This window comes from Heteronotia binoei, chromosome 6 (assembly GCF_032191835.1).
Source record: "Heteronotia binoei isolate CCM8104 ecotype False Entrance Well chromosome 6, APGP_CSIRO_Hbin_v1, whole genome shotgun sequence".
In the NCBI taxonomy this organism is placed as follows: Eukaryota; Metazoa; Chordata; class Lepidosauria; order Squamata; family Gekkonidae; genus Heteronotia; species Heteronotia binoei.
In genome coordinates, this window is record NC_083228.1 from 37,616,049 (window position 1) to 37,641,104 (window position 25,056).

At 42.4% G+C, this 25,056-nt stretch overlaps 1 protein-coding gene across 1 annotated transcript; it reads right to left on the reverse strand.

The window, feature by feature from the left end:
• Nucleotides 1–735: 735 nt before the first annotated feature.
• ANKRD22 (ankyrin repeat domain 22) lies at nt 736–21,247 on the reverse strand. Its single transcript, XM_060241286.1, has 6 exons — nt 20,635–21,247; nt 10,373–10,564; nt 6,767–6,874; nt 4,955–5,032; nt 4,052–4,150; nt 736–1,138 (listed from the first exon to the last, which is right to left on the reverse strand). Exons 1-6 carry the CDS (start codon nt 20,653–20,655, stop codon nt 1,064–1,066), a joined length of 573 nt encoding a protein of 190 aa, XP_060097269.1. The 5' UTR covers nt 20,656–21,247; the 3' UTR covers nt 736–1,063.
• Nucleotides 21,248–25,056: the final 3,809 nt, after the last annotated feature.

Genomic DNA, 25,056 nt, shown 5'->3' on the forward strand with positions numbered 1-25,056 from the left:
CAATTCACACATTGCACAATAAATATTTTCCCCTTGCATTCTGCCAATAAATACTGAGAAAGATGAAATCTCTCCATTACAAATGTGTGGCTTCTGGATGATCCAGATCAGGGATCTGCATCCTATGTCTTTACAAGGTGAATGTGGCTCAGTATGAAACCACATTTGGCTCTTTTAAAAAGGAAATGAAATCTTTAAGTTGAGGCATATCGGACAGGTAGGTGGGATAATATTTATTTATTTATTTATTTGATTTATATCCCGCCCTACCCCACCAAGGCAGGCTCAGGGCGGCTCACAATACAAAAATTCTAACATAAAGTTCAAATTTAAATATAATAACAATTTACATAGTTAAGAAATTAAAACATTAAAAAGCATGTGAATAGAATGCTGGTTCTATTCATAGACGGCATAGATTTTTCTTTAAAGGCATAAACCTGTTTAGTTTCTCTTCCTTTAAGTAGGAGATTGAGCTCCCTGTTCCTTATTTCCAACCTCATGTGCCATCAGTGTGGTTTTGCTTCTACTGAGATGGAGAAAAGAGCAGTGCAGAAGAAGCAGGCAGTGCAGTCATAGACAGGCCTACAGGCCTCTTTCTCATGCATGCTACAAATGTCCACTGCTCTTGGAGAACACTTAGCTCAGGTTAGCAACCTCAGATAACCTTTGTCACATCCCAGTTTTATTCTTGGGCAATGAAGGTAACATATACAAGCCAACTACCCCATGGCATTCTGCAAATAAATAAAAAATAAAATTTATTGATGGATTGTTTTAAATAGTACTCAAATAAATAGTACTGGTCAAACTGTTACAAATACCTTATTGGAGTAAAAAATAATAATAAAAGCATTACCTCTCAATGGTAAAAAAAAGCACATCCTGGTAAAATCACATCACAAATGGATACACAGCAGTAAATTTAATGCAGTCTATTGCTATATTGCTGCTGTAAACATTGTGACCTTCAAATGTTGACCAAATGGCACTTATCAGAATGAATTTCCAAAGCAGGTTGCATTTTTTTCTAACAACCGTGCCAATATCCTATTACAGTCTATCATTCTTTCTTTAATATGGATTCTATGTTAATGAACTTCAGTCTTCTTGCTATATCCAGTGGTGTTTCATCATCCTAAAATAAAGAAGTAAAAGATAATAATTAAAATAGTAAGTATCATGACTTGGAGCCAGCCACACATTTCTGAAGGATTGATGTCCATATAGTATAATTCTCTCACCTCCTCTCTCTTGCTGCAGCTCAAAATTCCTCCTGAAATGCAGTGTTTGGGGAGGCATTTTGGGCTGAACGAGGAGGGTGTCGGGGAATGAGCTGCCTCTGGGTAAAATTACATTGGCAAAATGTTTGTTTGTTTTGTTTGTAGCTCAGTGAACAACAGATGTCAGCAATTGATGAGAAGCAGCCCTCTCCACACTAACAGTTACCAGTTCATGACCATTTCCATAGGCATCCCAAAAGTCCTACTAATTAACTTGCTAGTTTCAGCTGGAACAAGTGGGAGAGGGAAGTCTGTTCATGTTCCAGAATGCTCTCCTGGGACAGTGTGCTGATTGGTTGTAGAACTCTTATATTTACTTGGTCTGTCTGTCTAGTACTGCTCAAATGGCTATCGCCTTAAACAGAAGTTAGAACCAGAAATTATTTTTAAAGACCTTAGTATCGTTTCTCTTATATTTGATTACTGCACCTATGAATTTTGCTAGTAAGAGGGTGAGATGATCATTTGTATCTGATAGTAGCCATGACACCTGGGCTTGCACATTTAGCAGTTCCTTATTTTTAAGTAAAGGCATGACTAAATTAGCCCTCAACTCATTGAATATAGGACACGTTATAATCAGATGTTCAGTAGTTTTGATTTTATCATCTGAATATCTGCATGTTCTATTAGAGTATGATACTCTATTATATCTGGCTTCCAAACCCACTGAGGGAAGAACATTAATTCTTGACAAAGTAAAAGCTCTTCTTAGATTTAGGAATGTCAATATTTAAAAATATTTTGGCAGTTGCACCGGGACAGCAATTTCCAAATGGAGTGTTGAACAAGCCCTATTTACCTTAATAGATGTACTTGTGATATCCAGCTTCCTTATACACTTTTTTGTCTTCTAATGTCTTAACTTTCTGTATTCATATCATTTGTTATTCCTAGGCATTTCATTTTCTTTTCCAGTAGTTGATCCCTTTGGCTATAATGTTTATCTGCCTGAATAAGCCCAAGAAGAGTAGAATTGTGTTTTTGATTATATTCTTGTAATTTTAATTAAAAATAATCAAAAACACAATTTCATTGTGTAGGATCTCTGTACACAGCTATCTCATTCTGCAAAGATGACTGCAATGGGAACTTCGTCCTTCTGCAAAGGGCTTGAGTTGATAGGGGATCAAGAAAGATAAGAGATAACCTAATAGGGTTTTGTTTTGAGGTCATCAAATTGAACTAACATCAGAGCTTTCTAGAAAAAGAAGATGTGTGAAACAGTTAACAGAAAACAGAGATACAGTTTGGTGTATTAGTTAACTGTGCAGACTCTTATTTGGGAGAACCAGGTTTGATTCCCAGAGCTGAATTAACAATTAGGCCAAGTAGGAACTGGCCTGTGGGTCCCCATGCCTTTAGGAGCCCCAGGCCAGCCTCCCCTTTTCAGTTTCCCCCCTGCTTGCAGCCCTCCCAGCCTGCACGCACAGCCAGCAACTGAGCCGCTCTTTGCCCAACTAGCCTGGTGCGGCTGCGGCTGCTGCTGGCATCATCACCAAGTTTGCTTCTTTCTGCCTCTCCCCACAGCTTTGTCAAAGGGGCTTTTGAGAAGGTGCCTGCAGGCTGCAATAGGGGCCGCACGCGACTGGGCGGATACTCCAACTCAGAGACAATTTGTGAGAGCCCCCCCCAGGATTTTGACTGCCTAGGGGCCTCCACAGGGTTTAATCTGGCCCTGTTGATTCCCCACTGCTCCACATGCAACTGCTGGAGTGACCTTGAGAGCAGTTCTTGGATAGCTCTCTCAGCTCCACCTATCTCATAGGGTGTCTGTTGTGGGGAGGAGAAGGGAAAGGAGATTGTAAGTCACTCTGAGACTCCTTTGGGTAGTGAAAGAAAGGAAAGGTCCCCTGTGCAAGCACCAGTCGTTTCCAACTCTGGGGTGACGTTGCTTTCACAACTTTTTCATGGCAGACTTTTTACAGGGTAGTTTGCCATTGCCTTCCCCAGTCATCTACACTTTTCTCCCAGCAAGCTGGGTACTCATTTTACCAACCTTGGAAGGATGGAAGGCTGAGTCAACCTCGAGGCAGCTACCTGAAAACCCGGCTACCGCTGGGGATCGAACTCCGGTCATGAGCAGGGCTTAGGACTGCAGTACTGCAGCTTTAACACTCTGCACCATGGGGCTCGTTCTTGGGTAGTGAAAGTCAGGGTATAAATCCAATCTTTTATCTTCAGCTACCCAGCCATAACACATTTGAAGATCTCTCTTGATTTTTGCAGTTTTTCATGAAGATGGTTTATACTGAATCATACCATTGGTCCATTACGGTTACTATTGTCTACTCAGGTGAGTACTAGCTCTCTAAGGTCTCTAGTAGAGAGCTTCTGCATTACCTGTTACCTGATCCTTTTTAACTAGCGATGCCAGGGATTGCACCTGGGACTTTTATGCATGCCTAGCAGATGTTCTATCACTGAACCATGGCTCTTTTGCCCATTGTACAACAATCATTTGCCCATTGTACAACACATATTAAAAGAAGACATGTTACACATGGCAAGAATTGAATGAAAACATATACAGGCTGGGGTTATGTTGTGATGTGGATGTAATTGTGAAAAGAAGCCTTTCTTCAAGCAGCAAAGGGGGTTAGGGAGGCAGTGAAGGGGGGGGGAACTTTCTCCTATATAGAAACTTACTAGGAAAAGTATGGTGACTCAGGAGTAAAATCTGCAATAGCAAGGGAAGCCCAAACCACTAGAAGATCCACATCAAAAGCAGTCAAAATTTTAGCCATTTTAAGAGCTTACTTCCTTACCTTATCTTTTATGGAAAGATCAGCACCTGCTTCAACTAGCAGAGGAATTATGGACTGGTTCTTCATTTCACAGGCATAGTGAAGAGCTGTTCTTCCTGACTGGAAAGAATTAATTTGGGTTTCAGATTTCATCTCAGGTGGGTGAGGGGAAATGTTTAGAGACAGAAAATGTTGGTTTCCATGGGGGCAATCCCATTGGCAGAACTTTTTGAACACTTTAAGAGCATCCCATTAGATGATAAGATTTTGCAGCTGTGATACAGAGAATCTTGCTCTACTACCTATTTCACAGCTACAGAAAGAACCATGTTTATCCCACCCTCCTTCAAAGGCCCACTGAAAGCTACAGACCGGTTTGGCCAGAAGTGACTTGATTATACTACTACCTTGGCAGTTGTTAGGTTTTTTCCTTATGTAATCAAATTAACAGATAGTTAGATCTGGGTAATTTAACGTTTGGCTACTACAGGTGTATTTACTGTAGTTTTGTTGCTGAATTGCTCAAGACTTGGCCCATAGCTAACCAGGGGCCCATGAGGCCTGCCCCCCTGACAGATTTTGGCGGTCCTCACCCCCCATCCAAGGGCTGCTCCTCCCCCATTATTTAAATCATGCAGAGGGGTAGGCAGGAGCAGCCACTACCTCCATGCCATTGAAAGGGCTCACAAATCAGCTTTGTGGATTCTAAATCACACAGGAGGGACAGCAAGAACAGTCACCAGTTTCCTGCACAATTTAACCCCCCCCCTCCCCCAATGGCCCCTAGTTTCAGGGCTGCTCAAGTCTATAGTCATGAAAGCAGAGAACAGAGTAAGTAAATACATGTTTGCCTAGATGTTGTAAAATCTGGATAAGGTAGAGGCCCAGTCCTAAAGCTGTCTACATGGAACTATGTCTTCTTACGTTGTCTTTAGCATTGACATCTGCACCAGCTCTCAGTAACATCTTGATAAGGTTTTCATTCTGTTTACTCTTGGATACCTGTTTAATAATTTGAGGAGGGGAAAGCTGAAATAGTGTTGTAAATAAACATGTATCTTCCATTCACAAAAAGCTAGCTTGTCCAGCCTTGAGAATTACTGTGCTGAAGGGGGAGTTATACATTATCTAAATAAACAGTAGAATCATAGAATCGGAAGGGACCTCTAGGGTCATCTAGTCCAACCCCCTGCACAATGCAAGAAACTCACAAACACCTCCCCCTAAATTCACAGGATCTTCATTGCTGTCAGATGGCCATCTAGCCTCTGTTTAAAAACCTCCAAGGAAGCAGAGCCCACCACCTCCCAAGAAAGCCTGTTCCACTGAGGAATCACTCTCACGGTCAGGAAGTTCTTCCTAATGTTGAGCTGAAATTCTTTTGCTTTAATTTCAACCCATTGGTTCTGGTCTTACCTTCCAGGGCAACAGAAAACAATTTCACACCATCCTCTATATGACAGCCCTTTAAGTACTTGAAGACGGTGATCATATCACCTCTCAGTCGCCTCCTCTCCAGGCTAAACATCCCCAGCTCCTTCAACCTTTCCTCATAGGACTTGGTCTCCAGTCCCCTTATCATCTTCGTCGCCCTCCCCTGGACCCATTCCAGCTTGTCCATATCCTTCTTAAAATGTGGTACCCAAAACTGAACTCAATACTCCAGGCGAGGTCTTACCAGAGCAGAGTAAAGCAATACTGTGATGTGGACACTATACTTCTGTTGATACAGCCCAAAATTGCATTTGCCTTTTTTAGCCACCACATCACACTGTTGACTCATGTTCAGCGTATGATCCACTAAGACCCCTAGATCCTTTTCGCACATACTACTGCTAAGACAAGTCTCCCCCATTCTATAACCATGCATTGGAATTTTCCTTCCTAAATGCAGAACTTTACATTTATCTCTGTTAAAATTCATTTTATTGGTTTTAGCCCAGTTTTTCAGCCTGTCAAGGTAGCATCCTGTATCCTGTTTCTGTCTTCTTCTGTGTTTGCAACCCCTCCCAATTTAGTATCATCTGCAAATTTAATAAGCATTCCCTCTATTCCTTCATCCAAATCATTGATAAAGATGTTGAACAAAACCGGTCCCAGGACAGATCCCTGAGGCACTCTGCTTGTCACTCCTCTCCAAGAGGATGAGGAACCATTCACAAGCACTCTTTGGGTGCGATCTGTCAACCAGTTACAGATCCACCTAACGGTAACAGGATCCAAACCACATTTTAGCAACTTGTCGTCAAAGATAGTATGTGGAACCTTATCAAAAGCCTTACTGAAATCAAGACAAACGAAGTCTATAGCATTCCCCCAATCCAGCAAGGTACTCACTTTTCCCATTTTTTCTTCTCATAGGAATCGTCTATGATTGGGCTTCCAGTATTTTGCTTTTAAGAAACTCCCACCCCTCCTGAACCTCCTTCCTCCTAAGTATTTCTGACCATGGGATTTTACCCAGTAAATATTGACAATAATTCTACAGAGAGATCAGATAATGAAAACATTCTCTTGTTCAATTATCCTCATATCAACACTATATGATCACCATTCCACAGGAAAGATTCTATCACAGCTGCTTAGCATAAGATTTTTGTAGGCCAGAGTCAACTATGTCCATAATCCAACAGGCAGTACAGAAAGTTCTGGAGAAAATGCTGAAGTTCAAAGTCTGGCTGTATGAAAAACAAAGTCCATAGCTGATTTTTATGCTTGAGTTTTCTCTGAACTTACCATAAGAAGATACCCAAGAAGTAATACAGGCATTAGGATGACAATGAGAAGATAGTCGAGGTAGTTGAACCGTTTTCTGACAGCATAATGCAAACACGTTCGTTCTTTCTGGAGAAAAATACAAAACAGTCATTACAATTAAAGCTTCCCTAAACAGGTAATAGGCCATTTCTCACAATAGTAAACAAGTAAAAAGGTTTGTTTATCAAGGGATTCTTTAACCCTCTGTCTGGGCATTGGACCTACCACATTCAGGTGGTCAAACTTAAGTCAGAATGAGCTTCAGCAGAGGATGTTCCATTCTTGAGTGTTCTACAGAAAAACAAATGCTATCTATTTTGGAGTTCTTATAAAAGATCTATAGGTAAAGCCATATAGGTAAATCGTCCCCAAGAGGTAAATCATCAAAGATATATCAATGTGACTGGGGAGGTGCTTTGGGGAGGAAAATTATTTTCTCACACCTCTTTTACAGGGGAGAGATGTCACATACCATTCAGAGTAGGAGGCATTTTGCATTCTGGCCAACAAAATTAACATGAATGGAAGGTTATTCAAAGCTTTTCCACCTTTCTGGACTACTTTTTGCTCAAAAAAGTTGCTTACCCTTATTCCTTCCACTCCCTGTGTAAGTAGATGGTCACATTGGGGATGAACAGGAATTTGAGGCACTTTAATTGAATTGGCTACGTGAAGAGTCCCCCATCCAATTCACACTGCTAGTCACGCAGAGAAAAATTCTTTGATAGGCCTGATTTAGTGAGTCTGTTAGGCCCTTAATTAAGGGTTTGTAGGATTCATACAGGTTTGATGAGAAGTAAAGAAACTAGACACTGATATCTGACCAGGGCCTGGGGAGTGAAGTCTCTTGGTGCTGGACAGCAGTGCCTGGACCCACATATGGAGCAGTCTCAGAGACTGGGGTTGATCAGCATAATCTCTTAACACATTTTGGTGCTTAGACCTAGCTGGGGAACAGCTAAATTACCACTCTGTGCTTGGAACCAGAATAGGGTTGTCCAAACATTGGCAAACACTTTGGGTGCTCTTAAAGACCCCAGACTAAAGGAGAGGGAATAAATGGACAATGATTGCTGTTGAAGAATTGCTTTCTCTTTTTTAATAATCCCCCTTTTTAACCCATATTGGGTGTCTGGCATTTTTCTTCTAGAGTGTTCGGGCACACATTCTTTAAGGTTATTTTTGGGAATGACAGACTCCTCCAACAACTTTCCTGATAGCAGAGACTGAAGTTACATCTCCAGGGCTTTTTTTTTTTATAGAAAAAGCCCAGCAGGAACTCATTTGCATTATTAGGTCACATCCCCTGACATCACCATTGTTTCATGTAGGGCTTTTTAACAGAAAAGGCACAGTAGAAACTTATTTGCATATTAGGCCACACCCCCTGATGCCAAGACAGCTGGAACTGCGTTTCTGTGCGATCCTGCTCAAAAAAAAAAAAAAAAACCCTGTATATCTCTAGGTTTTAAGAACTGGGTAAAAACACCCTTCATTGCTGGAAAGCTGATTTCCTAAAGTATTCTTTATGGATCAGAGCTCCTTCCCTGTCTTCCTCAAACAATTTGTTCTGCTTTAAATACCGCAATACCATAGAGTTTCCCAGATATGCTTCTTCATGGTGAAGACACATCTGACTGAAAATCCTGCATCCCACAAGGACTATTTCCTCATTCCATTAACTGTACTGTCGTCCTCTAAAGAACACCTGAGTTTGTGGTTAATCTACTGGTGCAGGTATGGCTTTTAAAATTCCTGGAAGGTATCTAATGGTGTGGTGGCCCCAGGAGGCTGTGTGCACAGATCAAGTGCATGGAAGCATTCAGCCAGACAGAATAAAGACAAAGAGGGATAAGAAGATATGTCTTTCCTGTACAGCTGACTATGATCAAAGTAGGGAAAAATTCACTTGTCATGTAAAAGGAAAATGCTGAACATTGGCTTGTGAGATAAGCAACAGTGGGGAACCAGGGTCTAAAAGTTGTGCAAGCAAGACAGAAAGGACCATGGGAGACAAAAATAACTCACAATAAATATAATTTCAGACATAAATACAAAATATCAGAAAGGTCAATAAAAACACAAATAGTATTGTAAGGCACAGTATAGCAGGGTTAAGTTGTTTAAATAGTCCAAGTCAAAACCAAAGCTGAGCATTGGGGAGCAGAAACCCCTGCTTTCTGCTCCCCACCACTCAACTGTTGTTGTTTTTTGTGATGATCAGAAAGCAGGGGTCTTTCTGCTCTTCATTAACCAAAATGAACTGCAGCAAAATTCATGGAAGTTCATGGCAGCTCTTCAGTTTGCAAACATTGCTTCACAAACCATGAACTGCCTCAAATTTGTGAGAAACTTTACTTTGTGAGTCAATTTGTGCCCATTCCTATTTGTATGCAAATTTCTCTTCAAGGCATGCAGAGTTCTCTTGCAGCCTCATCTGATCCCTGGAAAAATTATTCCCACAGAACCTGAAGAAAGCAATGACCACACAGGTTGGGGGTGGCTGGAGTAAAGAAGGCAAGGGAAGAGAAATCATTCCTTCTCCACTAAGGAAAGTGGTTGGTTTCACCCCTCCCTTGTCCCTCTCCAATCTGGCCCACTGACCATAAGGCTATTTCTTTGACATCTTTGATTCTATGACATCAGGACTTCAGGAATATTTCCAGGGGCTGTAAAAATGGAGACAAATGTGGGGAAACTCTGTGTACCTCTTAATCATAAATGGGAGTGAGGAATAACCTCAGGCATCTTTTTCAATAATAGAAGTTTTGTTGACCCTGTGGGAAATAATTGGTTAACCTGGGAGAATATCTACAAAGGTAAAAATTATATCATATTGCCCACCTTCAAGGGGAAAGATCTAAACAATTAATCACATGATCCAGTGGGGAGAAGCCTTCTCTAGCAGTCACCCAGATCACTATGGTTTAACCACAGAGTTTTGGATGAATGCTAGAGGGCCAAGCCAGAAGTGATGTCATGGCTGATTGCCACCTCCTCATTTTCCTCCCGTTGCCCAGCTAGTGGTGCCGCAGTGGCAGAGCTGGGGACAGGTCTGCTGCCTGGTCTCCCTACTGGGGACCGCAAATTAGTGCAATTGTCTGACATACTTCCAAATGCACTTTTTATATATGTATCCTCCCGGTGAGCATATAAAGTAAGAACAGGCCTTGAGTTTTTCATGTATAAAAATCAAAATCAGGAAAAGGTGCAAAAACTAATATGAATGTTAGTAAAGAAGTTACCTATGGAAAAATGCAAACAAAGATAGTGTATCTTAATTTCATCCATTTCAGCTAAAAAAAAATCCCATCCAACTGAATATTCCTTTCAATATATGGATCTGCTGCCTCCAGAGCAATTGAGTCAATCTAAGTACAGACAAGCTATAAAATCACAACATAAAATGATTAACATGGTGGCTGTTTATGTGAAGAAAGACACTGAGCTACATACATAAATGACAAAACATTATCTCTCCTTGCCTTCTAGATATAAATTAAACTTCTAAAAATAAAAGAAGACACTCTTGACTATATACTTACATTATTTTTACGCAAATGGAAGAAAAGAGAATATACTTACATTATTTTTGATGTTCACATCAGCGTTTCTTTTCAGAAGGTAGCTAACTATTCTGTTATGTCCCTGTTTGCAGGCACAGATCAGTGGCGTGTCTCCACCGTAACTGTCCTGAATGTTCAAATAATGGCCATCTTCATCCAAAAGGAGTTGAACTTCATTCAAGTCATTATTGTACGCTGCTTGACAAATAGGCTGGGGAAGAAAAGGGGAGAAATGAAGGATACATTCACAGATCTGGGGCTGTACCAGATACCTTGTTTCTTGCTGGTGTTCAGGAAAACTTGGGGAGTGATTGTCAGCTCTGTACTGACTTGCTCATTAACCAGATAAGACTTACTCCCTGTCCCCTCTCAACCCATCATGCCATGCCACTTGGCTGCCACTCTTCTGTGATTTCCCCACAGAATTCCAGGAATGACCTCCCCTTCATACATCTAAGGCACTAAGCTCTGACTCATTGAAGCTCATACTGGGATCAATGTTAACAGTCATTGTGGTACCATTGCACCCCTGCATACATTTAGCTGCAAAAGACCAATGGCACGTAGTTCCCTTCAGGAAAAAAACCGAAAAAACCCCCACAATTTCTTCTAGGTGATCAAATCTCTAGCGAAAATACCTTGTATTTAATCAGACTATTGGTCCATCAGGGTCTGCTTTGATTGACAGTGACTCATTAATCCTTGTAACTGGAGACTGAAGAAGAGACTTTCTATGCACAAAACTAATGTTCTACCACTGAGCTACCCTTGATTGACCCTAATGAACATCCAAAATAAATATCATATATCTATAGCTTAACCCGCATTTTCCATTTTTGAAGGATGGGGGAAGGAGGAATTTTACAATGGTAAATTTATATGAAACAACTGTAATTTTATATGAGCCATTTGTCAATAACATCAATAAGGAATTATATACTATAGATAAAGTAAAAGGATATGTGCTAGTTTTTCCTACTTTTATATCATTAATCATCTAAAAGAAAACCATAAATAAAACTGAAAGACAAAATGTCTTTTGAGATTATCAATTTACACAATGTACATAGTCAACAAAACTGCACTGTTTGAGAAACCCTGGTTTGTTTATGGAACAAGGGAAAAGTGGGAGCAGCATTAGAAGTCAGACTGCAGTTCCCATTGAAATCCTCAGAGTGGTGCTGCTAAGCAGCATGAACTATATCTAATAAAAGCACATGAATGCTGAAAGTACATGAAAGTTCAGCTGATGAAAGTACATGAAAGTTCAGCTGATACATCAGCTATGGCCTTTCCTTGAAAAGCAAGGCCTGGACATGCCAATCTATGCTATGATTATATCCAAGTTAGATTACTGTTGTGCACTCAATGTGGGATACCTTTGAAAACAATCCAGGGCAGTCTAAAAAGGAGGGGGGCTGGGTTAGGCTATTTCTACACATTAAGCCTATATTCAGGGGTCGTTTTGTAGAAAAAAAGGTAGTGGAGCTCATCCAGGGATTGTTATGCAACTGCACCTACTATTCAATGAACAAGGTAAAAAGGAGGAGGAACCCTCAGAAAGGTTCAGGAGCTGTGCTTCTGTGAGCTCCTGCTGAATCCAAGGTCTGCCTATATTAAAGGACAGGACATTGTATTTATCCCCTCCCCCCAGGTGGCTGGCAACCCTAACATTGAGCTAATCCAGATGTGTATTTACTAATGGCCCTCCCTGCCTTCCCTGCAGATTCTTCACTAAAAATCACAGCTGCTTTTCAATTACACATCCACATGTACACACCCACATGTCATCGGGACTCCCTTAAATGCTTCTGTAGGTAGCTCATAGTTTGTTCCATAAAGGCAAAAGTGCTGGAGGCAATAAAAGGTGAGAGATATGAACAGAAATCCCAGAAGGCTCTGTTAATTTAGCAATGACCTTTGGGGGTAAGAAATTGGAATTGAAGCTGGCTCCGGTCTTAGCAGTTTAAAGGGAATGTATGGTGTCTGACTTAGCTGTTTTTAAAGTTTGTTACACTGTGATGGACTCAGCATGGGAGGGAGAAAAACTGGAGATGGGTAAGAGTATTAATACAATCTTAATAGCTCCTTACCAGACCAACAGGTCTGGGTATATGACAACAAAGACCTGCCTAACGGTTAGTTGGAGGATGTTGTGTGTATGACAGAAATTCCCTAAAAGCTGAAATTATTTTAAATAAACTACTTTAACCCATTCTTTATGCAATGCATATTCATGAGCTGTGAATGAGAATACATGTGCATGTACCACCAAATGACTACTAAGGGTAAAGGGTGTGTGTAGAGAAGCAACTGTTGTAGTTTCTACCTGGATATGTGCTTTGGTCTCCCTGTACCACACCACACCTTTGGTAGTGGACCCAGGCTAGGGGTGGATTGGGGGCAACCAATAACCCTGGAGCAAGATGAGCTAAGGGGCCATGATAGCATTCTACAAGCCTGAGGTACAGCGGCCACTCAGCTCAGCATCAGCAGCAATGGACATTAGCTCACGTGTTGCTTCCTCTGCTAACTGGTGGCTGTATGGGGGGAGGCAATTGATGAGCTGACATCAATTATCACTGCTGATTAAAACTCTAAACCAAAGGGCCCTTGAAGTGCTGGCAGAGATGCTGGAGCTTAACTTTGCTTGTTCCTGGCCACCAGTTGCCTTCTAGGGCATTGGCTAACCAGGAAATTTCCCTGGAAGTTAAATGGTCAATCTGCCCCGCACCAGCTCCCTAAACTCCAAGCTGTTTATTTATATTTGGCGGGGTGAGGGTTCCCAATTTATTTTCAAAGGTAAATATAACATATACAGCTACATGCACTAATAAACCACAGATGGGGACATTATATTTATTTATATATTTGCCTTATATCCTGCACTCCCCGTCGAGGCAGGCTCAGGGTGGCTCACATTCAAGGTCATAAAAACCAATATTAATATAAGCCAAGCATAAAAATAAGAATGCATCATAGATAAAATATATAAAACATATCGTAAAACAATGTCAGGTGTTATTTTGATCTAGTAACGGAACATATTGATGTTTCAGTCAATACTGGCTGTCCTATTAAAAGAGAAGTCCCGAAGTCACAATAGAGTATTCGAAGTGGGTCAACTGGTGTCTATTTGGGCCAATGGTATAATATCTGTTGTCTTAGATTTCGGTTCAGAAATGCTTGGTGGAAGAGCACCGCTTTGCAGACTTTGTGGAACTGTGTGAGCTCTTGCAGGGCCCTAACCTCTTCCGGAAGCTCATTCCACCAGTAAGGAGCCATCTTGAGCCTGGCCTCTTTGATGCTGGGAATCATCAGCAGGTTCTGAGACCCTGACTGAAGTGCCCTCTGGGGTACATGTGGGGAAAGGCAGTCCCTAAGGTATGCAGGTCCCTGACCATATAGGGCTTTAAAGGTGATAACCAGCACCTTGAAGTGAATCCAGTAAGCAATAGGTAACCAGTGCAGCGTTTTCAGCACAGGTTGAATGTATTCCCGTGAAGAAAGCCCCATTAACAGCCTGGCTGCAGCATTCTGCACTAATTGAAGCTTCCGGGTTTGGACAAGGGCAGCCCCATGTAGAGGACATTACAGTAATCCAATCTCGAGGCATGGATCACTGTTGCCAAGTAGTCGCGTTCGAGAAAGGGGACCAACTGTCTTATCAGCCATAGATGATAGAAAGATGATTTAGTAGTGGCTGCTGCCAGGGCCTCCATAGTTAGGGGGGGATCCAGGCAGGGCCATAGCCAGGATTTTGAAAGTCAGGGGGCCTTTTAAAAAGGGAGGCACCCCTTCTCATCCAATGCGGGGTTTGCTGCTTCTCCGAAGCTTTCTGGGGCAAAAGCTGGAGGCTCTGAAAGTGGCCAAGTCGAGGCAGCTAACCCTAAAGCTTTGGACTGCACCTTACATGCAAGCAGGGACGTTCCTTCCATCTCCCTCTCCCCCAGACCATCGCAGATGGATTCCTCTGCCTCCCGCTCCTCTGCCTCCCTCCTTTTCACCTACTGCTTTTGCTGTTTCAGTGCACTGTGCCCTTCTCAACTCTCCTGGCTCCAGCTGCTGCTTATGAAAAAAAATGGCTGCACCCCAGAGGATTCCCTGGAAGTCTGGGGGCCCAGCCTGGATGTCAGGGGGCAGTGCCCCCACAGGCCCCCCTGTGGCTACAGGCCTGGATCCAGGAGCACCCCGAAGCTTTTAACCTTAGGTGTCAACATAAGTTGCACTCCATCAAAGGTCGGTAGAGAGACCTCCGGTCCCAGACTGTGACAGCTTAGATACAGGACCTCCATCTTCATCAGATTCAATTTCAGTTGACTCAGCCTGAGCCACCCTGCCATGGCTCACAAGGCCATGGACAGATCTTCCAGGGTGGAGTCAGACTGGCCACCCATCAACAGATAGAGCTGGGTGTCATCTGCATATTGATGGCAACCCAGCCCAAACCTCTGGGCAATCTGGGCAAGGGGGCACATATAGATGTTAAATAACATCAGAGAGAGAATTGCCCCCTGTGGCACATCGCATGTGGGTGGGTGCCATCGGGATAGTTCCTCTCCTATCGCCACCTTCTGTCCCTGTCCCTGGAGAAAGGAGGAGAGTCATTGTAAGGCCAACCCCTGAATCCCAGCGGCGAGGCAGCGGGTCAGTAACTGATGGTCAATCATGTTGAACGCAGCCAACAAGTCCAATAACATCAGCACTGCCGAACCACCTCTATCCAGATGCCTCTGGAGATCATCTGTTAGGGCGTACTTTAAACTTTAAAGTACTTTAAACAAGAGACATGATATCCCCATACATATCTTTCCTTATGGCATTATCAGAGATAGTTTTGAAAAATAAACATTTTGTATTTTATTTTATTTATTTTATCAAATTTATATCTCACCCTTCCCTGGCGAGCTCAGGGCAGTTAACTATAGTTTAAAACAACAGAAAATATTAAAAAAACAGAATATGCAATAAAATCATTTCCATACATTTTACAGTCATTAAAAGTCCAAGATGCATGTTGTGCTCTGATTATTCTGATGTTTCTGGTTTTAGTTATATGGGTTCAGTGAGGTTGTTGGTGCTGTGGAATAATAACCACCTCCCCTTAACTGTTGAAAGCGAGTTCAAACAGTTTAGTCTTACAGGCCCTACACCCCACCCCTTGGAACTGTTATACGTAAAGACTTACTATCTACAACAGGGGTCCTCAACCTACGGCCCGCGGGCCAGATGCGGCCCGCTGAGGACGTTTATGCGGCCCGCCGGGTTATGGCAAAATCAGACCGGAAGTGACGTTCGACCTAAACTTGCGTTAGCAACGCACACTTCCGGCACTGGGCTGAGGTGGCGGAGACAGAGTGTGAGGTGATACCAAGGTGAGGTGAGTTCCCAGGCCGGGGTGTGTGGTGTGGGGAAGGGAGAGAGATGCAGAAGACGGAGAACTGACGGCCCGCGGCCTTGTACAGTAACGGCAGTCCGGCCCTCCAACAGTCTGAGGGACAGTGAACTGGCCCCCTATTTAAAAAGGTTGAGGACCCCTGATCTACAAGCTAATAAGATTGATGGGGGAGAACAAAGGAATGCAATTTTATTGACTATCTGTGAGCAAAAACTTTTGCTATTGTGAACCTGCTGCACCAAGTACAAAAACTTAAGAACTGATATCTCTATTTTCTATTTTTTAAGCATGATCACACACTAGTGAAAATACAGCAGAATTTTTAATCAGTTATTTCATGCCATTTTGGGAGAAATTTAGTCCAGATTTCTTTTTTTAAAAAAACCAAGAAAATCCCATATATGCAAAATGTACTGTCTGCCAGCTTCAGATATGCAGGTCTTTACTTCCTGGATGCTTTTGCTTACACACATGCACAGCCCAATAAAATTCCTAACGGAAAGGTTTTTGAGGGATAAACAAGTATAATATACCATAACTCAGAGTCTGGGACTAGGATGGCCAGAGAACATGCCTATTACCATGATATGGTTTATTTAAGTCATTTCTCAGATTACTTTCTTCCAAGATTCATAATGTTGGTGTATTTCCAACCACACAGGTAGAACAACATTTCTATTTGTGGAAGAGGGACAGGGGCTTCTGTCAGTTCCTTTCTCCCACTGCAGACACTCACTTTTCAATTGTAGTGTTCCAGGGGATCCATTGACACCCCCACCCTATGCCCGTAGCTACAGTGGGGTGCATGGGGGGGGGGGCAGGACACTCCATTCAACCCCCCCTTCCATCTCTATGGCCACTTCATTGGAGGGTCTTCAATCTGCTCCCTTTGCTCACCACCACTCGCTGCTGCTCTGAACAAGTGCAGTATTGCTTCTGTAGGGGCTTCAGATTGGAAAGGAGGGGAGAAGTCTACTTGCAGCCAGATCCCCCTGGAAGGTTTACTGAGTTAGAGGGGGGGGCTGTCTCTTTACTTGAGAAGCAGATAAAATGTTTAGGGCCAAACTGGGTAGCCCCCCTCAAACAAAAATTGCTGCTGCAGGCCCCACCAAACATTAAATCCTGGCTACGGCCCTGCCCCACCCCCAAACAAAACTGGGCATGCTTTGTGGTCTGCTCCAGGAGAGGGAAACACAAAAGTCCCACTCTGTGAATTCCACAAATGATTGGATATTCAGCATTGTATTTATGTAATGGAAAGATATTACAAATTTGCTTTAAACTCAGATATATACTTATTCATAGTAGCACCTATGCTATATGCAACTCCAGGAAGACAGCAACTTAGATGTCACTCTTAGGAACCTATTCTGCATTTCAGCTCTTTAAAAGGTAAAGGTAGTCCCCTGTGCAAGCACCAGTTGTTTCCGTCTCCGGGGTGATATTGCATCATGATGTTTTCACAGCAGACTTTTTACTGGGTGGTTTGCCATTCCCTTCCCCAGTCATCTACACTTTCCTCCCAGCAACCTGGGTACTCATTTTACCAACCTCAGAAGGATGGAAAGGCTGAGTCAACCCTGAGCTGGCTACCTGAACCCAGTTTCTGCCAGTCAGGTCATGAGCAGAGCTTGGAATGCAGTACTGCAGCTTACCACGCTCCAAAACTTAGTTTGGGGTACAGCAACCTGAGAATATGACATTCTTGATCTTTACAAAAACCTATTGCATTAAGCATTTTTTTTAACCATGATTTTTGAACATTGGAGAATTACATGCCTTTGATAACACCACTCATTTTTCAAGTGTTGCTCTACAATGGTATCCTATAGTCATGTTATGATTAATGTACATTAAAGTCAACAGAAAATAACTGGCATTCCTCAAGGCATGAAAAAAAAGTGGTCGGGGATGTCAGAGAGAATTGCCAAGGCGATGAATTAGAGTTATTTTTTTCACTGCCTTGCTAGCAGGAAAAAAGTTGGCAAAATTATGAACATGCAAAAAAAGAAATAATACTCAGATGTCTGGATTCCATGACTCTTGTTCAGCCTAGTTTTGGATTAAGCAACACAAATATTCCATATTCTCCTGTGGGGGTGGGATAAGACTACATATAGTCTAATCATGGATAGGGCCATGGCTCAGTGGTAGAGCATCTGCTTTGCCTGCAAGAGGTACCAAATTCAGTCCCAGTACCTCCAATTTAAAAGTAGGTAGTTGGTTAAAGTGGAAAGTGCCAAAACAGAATTACAGCTGAACATCAAGAAGACTGAAGTAATGACTCCTGGGGAATTACAGAACTTCACAGGTGATAATGAAGAAATTGTTCAAGATTTTTTTGTTGTTGTTCCTTGGCTACATCATCAACCCAAAGAGAGACTTAAACCAAGAAATCAGAAAGAGATTAAGGATAGCCATGAAGGAGCTAGAAAAGATTCTTAAGTGTAAGGATGTACCACTGGTAACTAAAATCAAGTTCATTCATGCCATAGTACTCCCCATTACTATGTATGGGTGTGAAAGCTGGACAATGAAGAAAACTGATAGAAAGATATTTGATTCATTTGCAATGTATTGTTGGAGGGGTTTTTTTATGGATACAGTAGATGCCAAAAGGACAAATAAGTAGGTTCTAAATCACTTTAAACCTGAACTAAAAGATGATGATGATGATGATGATGATGATGATGATGATGATAATTTTTTATTTATACCCCGCCCTCCCCGCCGAAGCAGGCTCAGTTAAAAGTTAAAATTAAGACCGAGAAGCTAAAATGACTAAATTGAGGCAACTGTACTTTGATCACATTTTGAGAAGGCAAAAGTCACTGGAAAAGACAATAACACTAAGAAAAACAACAGGAACAGAGGAAGACCAAACATGAGATGGATTGACTCAGTAAAGGAAGCCATGGCCCTCAGTCTGCAAGACCCAAGCAAGGCTGTTAAAGATAAGATGTTTTGGAGGATATTAATTCACAGGGTCACCATAAATCAGAAGCGACCTGATGGCACTTCACATGCACACAGAGGGTGACGTGAAAGACCTCCACCTGAGACTCTGGAGAGCACCTGCCAGCCATAATGACCTTAACAGGCCAATGGGCTGACTCAAAATATTGGATTAGCTTCATGTGTTTAATGTAAATTATGAGCATTGGTTGATGTAAGTAAAGGACAATGGTCTGCCTTTGGATATATAAATGATGTTTCTATTCTTGCAAGGTTTCACTTTGTATGCTGCCTTGAACAGCCCCAATGGAAAGGCGGAGTGCCAGTTTGGTGTAGTGGTAAGGAGCTTGGACACTAATCTGTAAGAATTGGGTTTGATTCCCCACTCCTTCACATGCACCTGCTGGTGTGACTGAGTCAGTTACAAGTTCTTTCAGAGCTGTTCTCTCATAAACAGTTCTGGAAAGAGCTCTCTCAGCTCCACGTACTTCATAGGGTGTCTGTTGTGGCGGGCGGGGAGGGAAAGGAGATTGTAGGCTGCTCTAAGACTGAGTGAAGAACAAGGTATAAATCCAATCCCCCTCCTCCTTCTGACTAAATACCTTTGTGGTACCTTTTAAAAAATACCTCATAGTAATCATAAGTAGTCTGCAATGCAGTACAGGCGAACTACCACTCTCTTGAATGGCTATAAAGAGAACGTGACATTTAAGACTATATTGTATATGCTCAATACACACCCTTTTACATTTCAATGCTCTGGATAATATACAGCCAAGAACACAGAAACTAGATTAAACATCAGGGATACAAATGGCTAACTAACAGGGAATGCAGTCTAACCAGAATATTTCATTCCTTTAGTTGTGTATGTGGATGCACCAGAATGACTTCTTCCCTGTTCACTTGTAACAAGCAGTTGATTTTTTCCATCTAAGACATACACTTTAATTAATGAGCTTTTATATGTAGACCAACATGATTTTTTAAAAGTATGACATAGCGACACCCTGAAACACAAATACCAACAACCACTTGGACTGGAATTTATAATTTGTATAAATAGGTGTGTGTGCATACACACACAGAATCTAATAATTTTAAATATATTATTTACTTTTAAAACTTTATTTTAACAATGGCAAACATTTGACAAAGCAAACATGAATCTTATGGCAGCAATAGTGTGTTTTACAGATGAAATTCAGATTTCCAATAACTGGGTTTATAGGGAATTGGAGGTTGAGGAAAACCAGCGGGGGAAAAAAGACATTCTTTCTGGTAGGGTTGCCAGATACCCCTGGCCACCAGAGAGGAATGGGGAGGAACAGTAGCCAGATCCGGGTTAAGAAACAACTAGAAATGTTGAGGATGGATCCTGGGGAGGACTGGTACCTGAGTGGGGTGTGATGCCAACACCCTCCAAAGCATCCATTTTCTCCAGTGGATCTGATCTCTGTAGTCTGGCGATGGCCTGTAATTCCAAGGGATCTCCAGGTCCCATCTGGAGGCTGGCATCCCTACTTTCTGGCCCCTTATCCCTCTCATTAATGCAAAATGTAAGTCAATTATCCTAGTTAACACAAGCTAAAGAAAGAGGTGAAATATTTTCCTTTTCTCAGTTCATTCAGTGTGAAAAATGCTTGAGAACTACATGAACAAGAATTACTCCTGAGTAAACATGTTCGGGTTGAACATGTTTACTCAGGAGTAATTCTTGTTGCACCCTGTAACTCCTTAGTAAATATGCTTAGTTACACAACCTCACTCACAGCTCTAGTCCTTTAACATTTTAGTATCTGACAGACGTATTCAAAAGATATTTGGAAAATCTTTTTCAAGAGACCTTGATTTTTGTGCAAATCATCCTCTCCTTTGTTTATTTGTGTGTACTATGTATCTATATAGTCTACGAAATGGCTACATACCTCTGAATAGAGAATTCCCATGATCTTTCCTTGGATTCAGTTCTGGCAGTTCTGAACTGGCAGGCTCTTGACTTTGTATCACCCTTCACTGTGTTTAAAGCTGATTAAAATGTAATTAGCAAAGCCCTTTTACCTAATCACCATGAACAGCAAACACACTGAAATACAGTATCTTTTCCAAAGCATTCCGTAGGTTTGCTTGCAAAGGCTTTTTTAGTCAGTCACTCTGAAAACAGAAGGTGACTGCTTCCTGAGGCCCAGCCCAGAGAGATCAAGCTAAGTGCCGGTTTACTACAGAGCTCTCCCATCTGAGTACAAGTTACAACAGGGAGAGGGGGTGATTCACTCTGTCAGTTTAGCAACATCAATTACTAATCGCCTAAAAGGAAAATGTCACAACAGCGGCTGCAGATAAAGGGAGGTGTGTGTCCAAGGGTAACTGGCAGTGAGAATGATACTGTGGAAGAGACAGAAGCACCACACTCTACATTACTAAGCAGACTGTACACTAAAAGTCAGAGACCAAACATAGAGCTGGCAATCTCTAGCGGGGCATGAAGATCTCCCAGAACTACAACTGATCCCCAGACTACAGAGACCAGCTCCCCTGGAGGAAAACTGCTATGGAGGGTGGACTTTATAATATCACATCCCCACTGCACTCCTTTCCCAAATTTTGCCTTCAATAGGCCCTGCCCATAAATCTCCAGGAATGCATTGACCTGCAGTTGGCAGCCCTAGCAGAATGTAATGCATGTAGAAATATTGAAATACACGTACACTTCCCCACCAGTCAAAGGAAAGCATAGGACAAATGTTCCCCCAATAAAAGAAACAACACTTAATGTTGATTTTAAAAGTTAAGCATTACTTCCTGGTTGATAATATATGAATCTGAATCAAATAGCATAAAGGTAGTTTTGAAGTATTCATTTCAATGTAGCTTGTGCAGGGAAATTGCCTAGTACGTTGTAAATTTTAATACCATATTTATTAGTTTTATCACATCTGAATTGTCTAAATATTGCAGGTGTATTTGTCTCAGTCACACCTGTTTTATAAGTTGTATGAGGGAGGGCCATTAAGTGATAAAACATTTGTTTTTAAAAAAATCACAAAGAATTCACAGGACTTGCAAAACTAGTTCAACAGTCATCATGTAAGTTCTTTCTTTCTTTCAGTGCAAAATATTTTCCCTCATGACTAAAATAACAGTTGGAATAGGCTCTATTCACCAGTGGACTATAAGAAATTGAGGTCACTGGCATGACCCTCACTGAGCAGGCTCTGGGGGAAGAACCTGGGTAACTTGAATCATGGACTGGGGGGAGAGTAGGAAGCTCAGGGAGACCCCTGTAGTAGGCGATTCTGCCACACCACTTCCAGAGGCTGCCCCTGAGCTGAGCCTGTAGCCACAGTGGAGCATCTCATTGCCATGCCCCTTAACTTTACAGCCACGCCCCACATGGAGCTGTTTTTAAAAAATAAAATATTTTTTAATTTAGCCATGGCATTGCGCCCAATTTTGCCTATGTTGCCTTCTCCTCCATTAGTTACTGCCCACCGTGGCTGGAGACACCTCCCCATTTGTTGGATTCCACTGTGGCTTCCAAGTGCAAGGCAGAAGTGATGTAAGGAGGGAAGAGGAGTTGTCAGGATGGAGGAGGAAAGAGGAGTAATCAACCAGGCAGACAGGTTTGCAGAGCCCCAGTCTCTTGCTTGGTTGGGGATGGCTGGGTGGGGGGACCAGCAAGCCTAGCCGCCACTCGTTGGAGCAGGAGTTTCTAAGTAGGGGCTGCCATTTTCTCCTAGGTACCACTGCACCATCAGGACTCCAAGGAGCCACAGCCACTTGCTGGAAGGTGCTGCACCTGGTCTCCTCCTCCTCCAGAGTAGGTCCAGAACCACAGGAGCCTCTTGCCAGGTGCACTCTGCCTCACCTCTCCCCTAGCCTGCAGAGCACTTTGCTGTGATTGCAGAGGAGGCAGAGCCTGGCTTGGACTCCGGCCCAGGTGTGGGGTGAAGATAAAGAAAGATCACACCAGAGCACAAGCACCATGTTTATTTGCCCACCAGTCCAGCCTTCTTCTTGCATTCCACAGAAGAGATAGATTAGGAAAGTGGCTGAATATATTTTTAATTTGCATTTTTAATCTTTCCTTTACAATGTCATGCCCCAGTGCTCCTTCGATGAAAATCTCCTGGCTATGGGTGAGCAGCCTGCAGTGGAGGCTCCTCCACCAGAACTTCCCTCTAGCTCACTTGTTCCTTGAGCAAATGTGCCAGCTCAGGACCCAGCCCATAAGCCCACCAGAAGCAGCAGAGGCAGCAGGCTCATGCTGAGATAAAGAACAATTCCAAGTTAGCAGCCCATGCATCAGCTGTGGAACTGAACTAGACCTAATTCTCAGCAGAATTCTGGCCCAATAAAGATCTCATCAGGTGAGTTCTAGGAACTGCCTCCCAAACAGCTGGGGCTGCTTTTCCTCAGCCGATTTAAGATGAGGGCAAGGAAGTCATTAACCAGTTTGCTGTTGGGTGCTAGATCAACTCTGAGACCCTACCAAGTGATCATTTGTAGGTGCTCAAGAAGATCAGCAGACCAGGGAGCCAGAAAGCAAAACACAAACCAATATTGCTCAAACTTGGGCAGAAAAGTAAAGAAGCTCCTGAAATGAAAAATGAAACCTGCAACTTCCATCCTGGATATCCCTACATTTTAGCCCCTCCCATTGGTCTTAATAAGTCATATGTCCAGCTTCAGTCCTACAGGCCACTGTACAAATTATTCAGATAATCCTGGGTCTTTGTGAGCCATGTTTATGAGGCATTTGTGCAAAAATCAGGAAAGTGCTTGGAAACTTTATGACATCTCAGTTTTACACTACAAACTACCAATTTGTACAATCTCCTACTTCTGCTGGACTGTGCTGAAATGAGAGAACTGTATTCTTGTGTCTATTTGTGTTTGATTGCCATTATAAAAAACCCCCCAAAATCTTCCAAAACTGTGCTTACCCAGTATATCCTCCTATGGAAAATGAGGCTGAAGTTGGATCCCAGTTCCATATTTGCCATCCTTGCTTTCTTATTCTCCACCCCACTGCAAATATTAATGATATTTAAAAATCTTTGCCTCCCAAACTAAGCATTAAGACCACCCCAAATAATACTTTCCATGGGTATATGAGTTGGCCCAAAACTTAACAATGCAATGCAATTCACTTCACTTCAGATTGCTTTTGTAGAAACCAGGCTTTGGACTGGGCATCACAGTATACCTTTCAGAGCACTAATTCCTGACTCCAGGGATGTCTGTATTAGGATGATCCAAAACTTAGTTTGTTGTACAGCAACCTAAGAACTTTATTATTCAGGTACTTAGCAACAAAATTCAATGGGACACCTTGGAACACTCTGCTTTGGAGCACAGTAACTGCAAATATGAAACTGGAACCCATTTCAGTCTTGTCCCACAAGAGGGTATCAACAGATATATGTGGTAGGTGGTAGAGAAAGCTCTGATGCATGATGGATCATTCTTTTTATGAATCAAATTATTCTTGGCCAATGACACTTTTTCACCTCTCTCTTTACACACTGAGACATCATAATATTCATAGAAGCCTTGTCTCATTTTGGGCTAGAATCCATTCCAGAATGGAATCAGGACTATTCCTTGTTTTTATTCTGGATTTTCACAGAGGCCAGCAATATTCAGAGCAGAAGTTCTTTGGTTCCCTTCCCCAGCAGGACCTCCAGCTCAAAGACGGAGAAGAATCCGGTCATCCTTTGTGTGCTTCCTGATGCCCTTTTCAGTTTCACTCCCCACAAGCCTCTTTGGCGCACTCGCTTGCTGGAGTACAAAAATGTGCATTGCTCACTTTGCCACACTTTATTAGAAGGGAATTTTTGGCACAGTTCTCTCAGCCAGTCAATGTACATAAACTACAATGAAACTTGGTTTGTTGGAGTATGGCAGGAGATGCTGATCAACAGGAGGGAATATTGGACAAAACTGAGGAGACTCTGATTAACAGGAGGGAGTATCTGACAAAATGAAATGCACTGATGGAGAGGAACAGGCAAGCAGCCAGCTGGCTAAAGAGTGAGCCTACCTGGAGCCATAACATGGGTGGATCTGGACAAAGTAAACAAAGCAATGTGAAGCAGGAGATCACACTGCCCGCCTTAGCCAGCAACAAAGCAGCAGAGTGGAGAGATCCTGGCAAGAGAACAATAAGGACACTTGAACTGAGATAGGGGGCTAAATCATGCCCACAGGGCTTCCTCACAAGAGATACAGTTCTAGACTCCATTCCCCTGCATGGTAGTCTTTTAATACAGGAACAAAATTTAAATGAGTTAACAGCTCAAGCCTGTATGTTGGGTTACTTCTCATGTATTCAAACGGTACAGTGT

Bases quoted from the DNA above. Each gene is read 5' to 3' on its own strand.
- ANKRD22 (XM_060241286.1), bottom strand. From the start codon at position 20,655: ATGGGAATTCTCTATTCAGAG. The intron at 6,875-10,372 runs GTAAGTATATTC...ATTTTTCTCCAG, and splicing joins ATGTGAACATCAAAAATAAT to AAAGAACGAACGTGTTTGCA. The intron at 4,151-4,954 runs GTAAGAAGACAT...AATTCTTTCCAG, and splicing joins ATGTCAATGCTAAAGACAAC to TCAGGAAGAACAGCTCTTCA.